The sequence below is a fragment of the Eriocheir sinensis genome, unplaced genomic scaffold, assembly GCF_024679095.1.
Source record: "Eriocheir sinensis breed Jianghai 21 unplaced genomic scaffold, ASM2467909v1 Scaffold203, whole genome shotgun sequence".
NCBI lineage: Eukaryota > Metazoa > Arthropoda > Malacostraca > Decapoda > Varunidae > Eriocheir > Eriocheir sinensis.
Window position 1 is genome coordinate 537,951 of NW_026111440.1, and position 12,050 is coordinate 550,000.

The 12,050-nt window shown below is 38.0% G+C and overlaps 1 protein-coding gene across 1 annotated transcript; it reads right to left on the reverse strand.

Moving 5' to 3' along the window:
• Positions 1-620: 620 nt before the first annotated feature.
• On the reverse strand, positions 621-9,367 carry LOC126990812 (uncharacterized). The gene is made up of 5 exons (XM_050849450.1): positions 9,311-9,367; positions 5,603-5,695; positions 1,345-1,433; positions 731-1,040; positions 621-624 (listed from the first exon to the last, which is right to left on the reverse strand). The coding sequence occupies exons 3-5, from the start codon at positions 1,430-1,432 to the stop codon at positions 621-623; spliced, it is 402 nt and encodes a 133-aa protein (XP_050705407.1). The 5' UTR covers position 1,433; positions 5,603-5,695; positions 9,311-9,367.
• Positions 9,368-12,050: the final 2,683 nt, after the last annotated feature.

Genomic DNA, 12,050 nt, shown 5'->3' on the forward strand with positions numbered 1-12,050 from the left:
TGGCTCTGAAATGAATGTGGAAATATCAAATATTTGAATTAACAAATAACTTCAACTACTCAGCATGTGTGCCTTGTCGAGGTGGCTATTCTGCCACTTTAGGAAGGGATTCACTAATTTATCCTCACTTTTTTTAATTATTGCTATTTTCTAGCCACAAAATTGTATATGGGCTAAAAAAATTATTTAAATTTGTTGGAATTAAATATCGTTATTAAACTAAACAATGTATATACAGCATAAGAATTCATTGAAGGTGGACATTTATGAAGAAAGTGTGTATTGTAGATAAAAAAGAAAAAAAAAAATCTTACCCATTTATGTTTCCCTTCCCTCTCGATACTAGGGTAAGCAGCTAACATCTTCTCTCAAGTAATCTTGTATGCCCCATAAGGGTTTTCATCAAGCAGAGGGCAATACTTCATGTAGTAGTTCTTGGATTCTTCTATCAGCTGCAACCAGACCCGTCTTGATTTATCTCCCTGTTGTAAGTCATCTCGGGTTGCCCGTGAGAGTTCTGGCAGAGGCAATGCTACAATAAAGTAAGCATAAAAAGTGGCTAGCGCTTTCCTCTAAGTAAATGTAAACTTTATTGATGGAAGTATGTTCCTATAATAGCCTCAACTTTAACAAGAGACAATATTCTAAATATTACTAAAACAAGCTCTGTGGTCATCTATTTCAGTGAGGAACACATCTTTCTTTACAATGGGAAAAAGTTATGACATACTTAAATAATGTATTAGATGATTTGTGACTGGCATATGCCTCTGTCCCACTTGAACTTGTGCTTGCCACTTCGTTGTCACTTGCACTCCTGCTGGGTTGAAGTACATCGCCTGTAGTACATGCTACCAAACTTCGAGCAGAGTCAGGTATTTGCTGAGCTACAGATGGTGTATAAGTTTGTCCATCAGCCAACAATAATAAGACTTCATCAGCAATTTCTTCCAACACCTCATCGTCGTCCACTTCTGTATCACATTTCTCTAGAACTAACTTCGTAGGTCCTACCAACTCCAAACAGAGTTTTTGTGTTGCTGTTGAAAGAAAAACTGTTGAAAAGTATTTAATTAAACACAAAATGGGCAGAGCAGTTGCATATATGTGTGTCCATCACTACGTTTCTAAAATACACAGAAAAACCCACTAAATAATACAAAAATAGGGGAACCTTGATATACAGTAATAATTGGTGACAAAGACTATCTGATGATATAAAAGTTTTGATAAAAGGACATCTGAAAGCCAATCTGTTATTGAATAGTGTCAAGGAAGTATCTGGAAAGAAATAAAAAAAAAAAAAAAATTGCAGATTACATGCACATGCATACGTTTTCTTACCTTTTTTCTTTAGTTCTTCAATTTCTGCTACTGACACAACCGATTTCCTTATGATGCGATCACCACACCAAATACGGAAAACTGGCATTCTGGAGCATTTTTAGGAATATAGTTGACACAGTTGTAAATCAGTTTTGATTTTACACCCACACATACATATATATATATATATATATATATATATATATATATATATATATATATATATATATATATATATATATATATATATATATATATATATATATATATATATATATATATATATATATATATATATATATATATATATATATATATATATATATATATATATATATATATATATATATATATATATATATATATATATATATAATGGAACACACAAATGCATCACAGATACTGACTGATACAAAGCATTTAATAATTGCGATAGGTGTAGGTTAAATTGCCCTTCCATGTTTTTTCTTTCTTTTTTTTTTTTTTTTACTTCTTTCCATTGGTGTTACAATCCATCCATCTATATACCTAGGCTGTTTCCCCGAAAGGGTACACCCCAGAAAAGGCGCAATCTATTGGTTTTAAGGGTGTCTATACACTCCTCTCTCTGTGTGTGGTGTGCCCACTGTTTCTGGGAGACCATAGTGTAGGGCACCCTTTCCCCCTCACACTTATTTATTTACTAGCTGAGGTACCCGGCGTTGCCCGGGTTGTTTTCTTTCTCTCTCTCTCTCTCTCTCTCTCTCGTTTTGTTTGTCTGTCTGTCTGTCCGTCTGTTTTCTCTCTCTCTCTCTCTCTCTCTCTCTCTCTCTCTCTCTCTCTCTCTCTCTCTCTCTCTCTCTCTCTCTCTCTCTCTCTCTCTCTCTCTCTCTCTCTCTCTCTCTCTCTCTCTCTCTCTCTCTCTCTCTCTCTCTCGTGTGTGTGTGTGTGTGTGTGTGTGTGTCTGTCTCTCTCTTTTCTGTTCAGAGAGAGAGAGAGAGAGAGAGAGAGAACCGTTACATCACTTTTGTTATTTTTGGCCACGCTCATGGTACCGGTAAGATCCTTTGGATGACAGAGATTTAACAGTTCCCGTGTTGCACTTTTTCTAATAACCATTCTGTCTCGAGAAAATAGCTCTATAACTTCGCTATCAATAAAAAAAAGAATATGTGACGGAAATTGCGTTTTTTCGCTTTTTATAAGTTAACGGTTACCTAAGCGGTAACAAAAATACTGAATAGTGCATTTTGTGTCACAGATACAGAATTTTCTATGGATAGCAAAGTTGTACAGACATTATTTGTAGAAAGAATGATTATAAGGGAAGGTGCATTAGTGGAACCGTTAAGTCGCTATGAGGCAAAGAAATTCAGCCGTAACATGAAAGTGTCCAAAATAACATAAAAGTGCCAAAAAACACCATTTCTGTCACAGATACAGAAATGTTCATAGAGATCAAAGTTGTAGATCTTGTTCTTCCGCAAAGGAAGTATGCCCTCAAACATGGGATCAGACTAACCATTAAGTCGCTATGAGGGAAAGTATGTTTTCATTAAAGTTTCACCTCACATGGCGCGTCCTGTAACGTGGCTACCGAAGGGGGTACCCAAATTTAGACCCCCCGAAGACAATCTAGAGGTGTCCATGTATCTTCATGCCAAGTTTTGTTTATCTTTAGCTAACTATGTGTCTGTGTTTACGAGACAACACACACACACACACACACACACACACACACACACATACAGACAGTGAATTTTATAGATACATACATCCTTCTCCTACAATTCATCTTAAGGCCGTATCACACAGGCACATTTTCCTGCTACATCGTGTTGTGCGACAACATTTACGACGACCTGCCGTCCTTGAAATTGTCAAAGACAATTGTTTAATTGTTGTAGTCGAAGAAAATAAACGACAGTGATAATTTCTGAGGACGGCAGGTCGTCGGAAATGACGTTGCTCAACACGATGTCGCAGGAAAATGTGCCAATGTGATACAACCTTAAATATGTAGACACAACCTATAAAGCAGCAGGTAGTTTTATATCAGTTTTCCTTCTCCTATGATGCAGTGTAGCATCATGCTCATGAGTGCTACCATAGGTCTATATAAATTCAACAAAGTGACAATATCGGTTGGTAACATACATTTCATTGTTGACATGGTATACACTCAAAGGCCATTTGTTTTCAATATCAATAAAACTCTCTACTACTTTATTTCCAGTAGCTTTCAAAACATATGCATTATAATGGCCATCAAATCCTGAAGTAATCAAGTTTTCCAATATGAAAAACTTCATGCTGTCATGTATGAAGTTTTGAAGCACAAGACCAAAAGTTGGAACACCTTCTACATGATTAAGCTGCAAAATAATTCCAGGTTTATAGGTGTGCCCATGAATGCAAACTTCAGGTGATATGTAACCTGTTAGTGGGTATGCAGTATTCAAATGGTGCTTTGTGAATAAATTCAGACACTGTTCTTTCAATCCTGGAAGGTCCTTCTCAATATCTATTATGCTACCATTTTTCACTAAATCACCTGAATAAAGGAAATTTCCTGCATGATCCAAAAGCATCGGACTAGAGCCTAACATTCTGTAGCACATGTACTTCTGATGAAGTATTCTTTAGACTTTTTACTTACCAACTCAAGATTCTCAAGTCTTTCATTGTGTTTTACCAGGGTTCGTTCTCTCGATTCAAGAGAGAATTGTTTCCTTGCCTCACTCTGTGTTACTTCACAAGTTCTGCATGGTTTAACTGCAAAGCCTACTCCTTCTTTAAAGCCTCCTATCCACTGAGCTGCAAGGGTGTCACATGGCGCCATTACTAAGGCTCCATACATGAGACGTTCTGATGTGCCTACCTTGAATTTGATTCCTGTGCTTTGCAATTCATTCAGTGTGGTAACAAAATTTTCCAATAACTTGTCAACTCCATGTTTTTTAAGGTCCCTACTTCTAGCTATAGCAACTAGCTGGATGGTTGCCAACTTGGAACGAAACTGCGGTGGAATATTCACAAGAGAAAAATAAAACATTGCCAGTTTATTTTTTTTAACATGACTCCCGAGGGGATTAGCAACTTCCATGTCATCGTGATTCAGAATTATGGCAAGAGCATTTGGGTCCTTTATAAACAATGGATGTGTACGCATGTACGCTCCATCACACACATCTTTCATCATGCTGGATTCCGAGTAATGTGGAGTCGAAACTGCTGCATTTATTTCAGGGAGATTAATTAAAGCCTGCAGAGTTTCCTGCAACGGAATACAATATCCATATCTCTTCACTTCTCTCAACTGTCCTTTAACAGCTTTAAACTCTGTTCCTAGGAGAACTTCCTGTGGTTGTACGAGGCTACAATAATTGGTGTAGTACTTTTTTCTGTTGTATTCATTCTCAACATTACTAAGTTTAACATCTTTAATAAATCCGTTTACGAAGTTCAAGTCTTCAGATGACAGTTTTGGTTGTAAATGAGTCTTAACACTGTTAACTACTTCTGAAATGTGATGTGAAATCAATTGGGATGTATGCTCTATTATAGTATCAATGGACACCTGTGGAATTTTGTGCTGTGTCTCTAGTTTGAGAGCAAATTCTGCATTTTTCATTTCTGTTACATTGAAACTACTTGCATCTTTGTCTACTAAAGTCTCGATCATTGGATCATTAAAAGAAAAGTCTGCAGCTGCAGCTAGCGGGTTATCTGCATCCAAGTTTGTATTTCTTTCAGTGTGATACCTGGATGCATGCATTTTAAAACATTCCAGCTTTTCGTTGAATATGCACAAGGTTCATAGCAACATGAAATTAAAAAATCCGGCTGTTTCTGTGCATTCGCAATACATGAGATTTAAATCTCCTGAACTCATAACTCAAAGGAACACATTGAACATACATGAAGAACAGTACCACTCATTTTGTTAGTATGGTACTCATATACTTTCCTACAGTTCTAGAGTAAGGGATTTATGATGCATTAATGTGAACTGACAGTGTGAATATATATATATATATATATATATATATATATATATATATATATATATATATATATATATATATATATATATATATATATATATATATATATATATATATATATATATATATATATATATATATATATATATATATATATATATATATATATATATATATATATATATATATATATATATATATATATATATATATATATATATATATATATATATATATATATATATATATATATATATATATATGTGCAAACAAGCACTGTTTACAACTACCTGAAGTAAACTCCCAAAATTGCCCAGTGTGTCGCCCGTTTGCAATACGTGATCCTTGGAATTTCCTTCTCTCTGAGCTTGGTGGTAGAATATCTGCAAGCGTGGAGTACATTGGTGAAATTGTAAGTACGTTAGCATGCTACAAAATGTGCAAAAAAATGGATGGGTTCTGATATTAGTCATATCCTAGTAAAGGTAAATGTAAAGCTGGGGGCATACGCTGTTGCAGTGCGTAGCCGCGGGCGCTCATCTCCCGTCTAATTGGCCTTTGAGCCTGTGGTGGATTGAATCCAACACCTCGGAACACAGGGCTACTGTGACATCCGGGCTAACACAGCTTACCTTCCCAGGAAACGGTGTCACAACTACTGAATTACACCTGGTACCCATTACTGTTGGGTGGACAGAGGCTTAGGGTGTGGGGAAAAATTGCCCAGTTATTTTTTCCATCCCGCCGCGGGAATCGAACCCGGGACCTCCTGAGTGTGAGTCATGCCCGTATACTAAGACAAATGTGTAGAGGAAAGTGCATTACACTTCAAAACCTGATTCTTACTGTATTCTTGAACAAAAAGTTTATTCCATATTTGTGTGTGCTGCTCACCATTATCAGCTTCCCATCATCCCATCATAAGATTTCTATTTCCCCATCATAAGCTTATTTTTTGTTTAAGTAGCTATACAGTTTTGAAATGTAATGCACTTTACACATTTGTCTAAGCATACGGGCATCAGTCGCGCTAACCACTAGTAGTCACCAACAAATGTTCTCCCCACCCTATATGGTCAAGTCAAGTATTCCCTCCTCATAGCCATTCCCTAGGACACAGTGGCCCCACCCAGGGGGATAAGGGAAATTTCCTGGGAGAAGGGAGTGATTAACGAAGACCGCAAGTGTGTGTGTGTGTGCTCTCTCTCTCTCTCTCTCTCTCTCTCTCTCTCTCTCTCTCTCTCTCTCCTCACAGCGTTCTTTAAGATATAAAGAGAGAGAGAGAGAGAGAGAGAGAGAGAGAGAGAGTAGAGGCAGGTGAGGCCAGGTCAGTTGTCCTTCCTTGCCGTTAAATCTCTTAATGAGCTGGAATCAGTGTTGCCACTCCCTAAACATAAAAAAAACCTGGATGGGTTGCCTAAAAACATCAAGAATTCGTTAAAAAAAAACTAGATTATTAAACATCATTGCATTTAATAATTTTGCATGTTTTATGGAATTTTTGTGACTCAACAAGCGTGACTTACTGCAGTTTTTAATTGTTGTGTCACACACACAACACGCCGCACTGAATATATCTGAAGGATCAGCTTTAACTCATGCTTTCAATTTTTCTTCTAGCCACTCCTGTTTGAATGCTTGCTTATACCACATTTTTGCTTTTTTACGTGGTGGTGAATGATATGTACTACTGCAACCAGGTTGATCCTCGTCACCACTCATGGTGAAACATGAAAGAGCTCCGTATATGTACTAACACCAGCAGAGAGTGGAAGCAACTGAGGTCTGAGAATCGGGGATACGTATTACGTACGAGTCGTACTTGTACGTGACACGTTTTAGACGCGTTCGCTGCTCCCTCGTCTGCCGTACGGTAAGGCAGGGAGCAGCGGATGCATTTAAAACGTGTCACTCTGTTCGTCACTGTACCAATATTTCAAAATATTACTTAACAGAAAAAAACCTGGATTTATGGACTTTTACCAAAAAAACACCCAGAAACCTAGATCACTGCAAAAAGACCTAGATCTAGGTGAAAAAACCTAGGCGTGGCAACCCTGGCGGGACTGGCAGAGTCTCTCTCTCTCTCTCTCTCTCTCTCTCTCTCTCTCTCTCTCTCTCTCTCTCTCTGCCTAAATTCTATATCCTATAACATGTTTTCTTTTAAGGCTGTAACCAAGATGGTTGTGACGAGAGAGAGAGAGAGAGAGAAGGGGGTTGAGAAGCATATTCGCTGTTCTCTTTACATTAATAATAATAATAATAATAATAATAAGAAGAAGAAGAATATCATTACCATCATTATTATTTCTAGTATTATTATTACTATTATTTTTGTTATTATTATTATTATTATTATTATTACAATTATCATTAATATTCTCATTATTATTATTATTAATTATAATAATGATAATAATAGTATATAATAGTAGTAGTAGTAATAATAATAATAATAATAATAATAATAATAATAATAATAATAATAATAATAATAATGGTAATCGTAACAATAATGTTAACAACACTAATAATGACAAGTATAATCATAATATTCATTATCGTCATTATGATTCTGTATTCTTATTCACCTTCTACACACACACACACACACACACACACACACACACACACACCTGTCTTCTTTAATCCTATTCAGTCCCGTGTCCCAAGAGATGCATTAACCTTATTCCCCTGGGTGAAGAGCGAGGGAATGTGTTCGGAAGCAAGCCTATGAGGCAGAGGGACTTGACTTTCCCTATATAGGGTGGGGAAAACTTTTGCAAGTGTACATATTATTCTACGGACCAATATGTACCTAATTACAAAACTCTAGGATTATACATTATTTGTCAAAATAACTAAATAGATAAATGAAAAAAAATAAAAGCGTACCTATATGAAGGAGAAAACTTTGATCATGACTTCATCACTAAAACAGCATCACGAATAACGTAGAAATTGTGACGGTTAAAATCATCTATTGAAAGAAAGATACCATTATTTAATCCTGAGTTAATCAAAATTTGTGCAGTAAAATTATACTAAAAAGGTACTTACATAAGGCAGCAGTACTAAGAATTTTATATTTAAATTTTGCACATAAGGAAAGTAACTAGAACTGATTGTTATGAAGTAAATATTTCTTAGGCATGCAGTCCTGAAATGGACCAAACCGTTAGAGAGAGAGAGAGAGAGAGAGAGAGAGAGAGAGAGAGAGAGAGAGAGAGAGAGAGAGAGAGAGAGAGAGAGAGAGAGAGAGAGAGCGTGCATGCGTGTGATATTTATTTAGTATATTATCGTTGTCTTGTCCTATGCTGCAGTATGCGCTATCCGTCAGTACAGTACAAGTTTGGCGGGAAGAAAATAATATCACCCCCTCTCTCCCTCTCTCTATCTCGTACAGTTACATAATATAGTAAGTACAATATTTCTGGTGTCAAATCACGTTAAATGTGTGTGTGTGTGTGTGTGTGTGTGTGTGTGTGTGTGAGAGAGAGAGAGAGAGAGAGAGAGAGAGAGAGAGAGAGACGTCCCTGGTCATTACAGCCCCCGATATAAGACTAATTAAGCTATGTTTAATGCAGTGTTGCGGCCACAGGTTTAACTGGTGTGCTTTCGCTTCGCTCACGGGTCTGTAACAAAAACCTGCCTCACCTAATCTAGACATTAAAAGTTTGATTAATTGAATTTGCCGCTTTTCACTGTGTAGCTAAATCTATTTCCTAGTTAGCATAAAAATATAAAAACACAACACAATCTTATGTATGCAAACGAAACCAAACATTATGGAAATCACTGGGGAGGGGTGAATGCGTGATGGACGTTGTTTTGGTGTACAGCTTCTGCCGTCCATAGATCTGAGCACCATTAATAAAAAAGATATGATATAATTATAGCACTGAGTACTTAGCACTATATAGATAAAAGGTATTAATTCACTTTGGATGATGCTAAACCGTGAGGGAAGGGAGCGAAAACGATGATGCAGTACTCACAATGTGACCGTCCATGCACTACACAATGCCCACAGAGACTGAGTGACGGTGACCGTGTCACCCTGACCAGCGTGAGGAAACTGGCGTCTTCTTTGTTTCAAAGCTGGCGAGTGTGTCCGAATGTCGTGATGCTCGACTTAAACACTAAATTTATTACTTAGTGACAGAAATTTAAGTTACATTCAATTAATTATAGAAACGAACATATCTAGTGGAAAATATTAGGTTAAATATATGGGCAGTTGACTTAAACACAACGATGATTGTAGTGAAATTTCGTCAATTATTCTCTAGGCGAATAATCCTCAAGAACACGAGGGAGGGAATGTGGGGGGGAAGAAATGGGAGCGTTATACTGGAAATTAGTTCCTAATAGCGGGGTTCCACCACACTACACACTATAATGAAGTAATGCATAAGTTTATATATATATATATATATATATATATATATATATATATATATATATATATATATATATATATATATATATATGTATATTTATATATTTATTATCAGTGTGTGTATGCGTTTGTTCTCTCTCCCTTATCTTCATTATTTCCCGTTACCAGGAATTAAGAGAGAGAGAGAGAGAGAGAGAGAGAGAGAGAGAGAGAGAGAGAGAGAGAGAGAGAGAGAGAGAGAGATTGAGGATGCGGGGACAATTATTAGTGTGCTTACCTTGGGTGCTTGCTTAGCTTCCAGTATCAGCTGATAGAAGGTCACTTGCTCCGTCCGTTTAATCCACTCTCTTCACCGAAACCGAGTGTAGAGTCTTCAGGAATCCAGAGAAGCAAACGCACGGTGTGTTTTGTGGCTTCATTGCGGGAATTAAGTATGGGTATACTTAATTAGAGATATAGTTCTGTTCTGTTTTGTGAACACTGAACTGTTGAACTATAGCGTGGTGAGGTGTCCCAGCCTGCAAAGGGTTGACCTCACCTCACCTTAATACTCGGCTATTCCCAGTCCAGAATTAGGGTTCTGGTGGGGTTACCCTCGTTTACAGAGTAACGTCAAACCTTTACTCTGATTCACCTATGTCTCACGTGACTTAGTTAAGCCCCAACTGAATCCTTGACCTGGCCGCTGCCTTCACACATTGTATGTGTCTTTGTATGTTTCTTTGTTTCCATATATTTTCATATGTATCTAAATTTCGTTCGAAAACTTGCAAAATATAGCTAACCGAAATTGTGCACAAAATCTCTCTCTCTCTCTCTCTCTCTCTCTCTCTCTCTCTCTCTCTCTCTCTCTCTCTCTCTCTCTCTCTCTCTCTCTCTCTCTCTCTCTCTCTCTCTCTCTCTCTCTCTCTCTCTCTCTCTCTCTCTCTCTCTCTTCTCCCTCTCTTCTCTCGTGTGTGTGTGTGTGTGTGTGTGTGTGTGTGTGTGTGTGTGTGTGTGTTTATAAATCTTAGTTCATGTTAATTATGATTTATAAGTACACACACACACACACACACACACACACACACACGTCCTGACCTCCCAGCAGCCATCCCTCCCTCGCCAGCATATCAAGGAACTACTCTCTGCAGTGAACTTTTTCGGTGTAACTAAGCTAAATTATGAACAGACAGTGACAGTGTGGTGTGGTTTGCGGTGCCGAGAAGGGAAGTGATGGCAAGCGACTGCCCGGCGCCCGCTGCCTAAAGATGGACCGCCGGTATTTCCAGCCCGTCACCCTGCTGGATAGGTCAAGACGGGTCAGCTAACAGTGTGGTGTTGCAGGTGCCCTAGCTTGATGCAAGAAGAGCTCTCCATCCCCCCCCCCCTTGGCGCGCCGGCCCGGGGAGTTAACACTGGGGCACTAAGCCGACACCCGAGCTGACCCACCGATACCACCCCACCTGGCGATGACACCCGACCCTTGACCTCTGACCTGACCGTAAAATCAGACCCGCTCTTCATACCCTATCGCGGCCTGAAATTGGATACCCTTTCCTTCTCGGCTCCGAACGACCAAGCTCCCCGCCCTGCCGCCCCAAACACGTGTAGAGATGATCCTTGTGTGTCTCTGTATTAAGTCTTTATTGTAACATGTAAATTTTCAGCCTTACGGCTGCCAGATGAATAAACCGATTATTATTATCATTATTATTATTATTATTATTATTATTATTATTATCATTATTATTAGTACACACACACACACACACACACACACACACACACACACACACACACACACACACACACAGAGAGAGAGAGAGAGAGAGAGAGAGAGAGGGAGAGAATAGGGGAAAGGAAGCATAAGGAAAAAGTGAGCGGGGGGGGGGGGGGAGAGGCCACGTGGGGTCGTGTTGCCAGGCCGCATATAGATCTATTATATTTAATTATACTAAGAAAATACCATATTTATATGGTGATTTTTCTTCAAACTTTGTCAAAAATGTAATTCCTATATATTTTGAACGACGAATATTTACTGTGATGCATACCAAAAGGAGTGAGTATTCTTGGGAGCGCCGTAAAAATAAACGCCACAATTCTTATTTATCATAGTCAGCTGGTATTAAAAGCAAGTTTACTTCTGTTTGATGTGTTAAAATATTGAAATGTACATTATAGTGGCACACGTTTGCCTATCTGTGAGATATCCTTTAAATAAATCAGTCAATCGATCCATTACTTGTTCAGGAAGTGTGGCAACGAACGCTTTGAAGTGGAGTGACCACGACCTGACCCCACTATAGAACCTTAATTTTAGACTGGGAAGACTTTAGTACTTCCCCCATTCA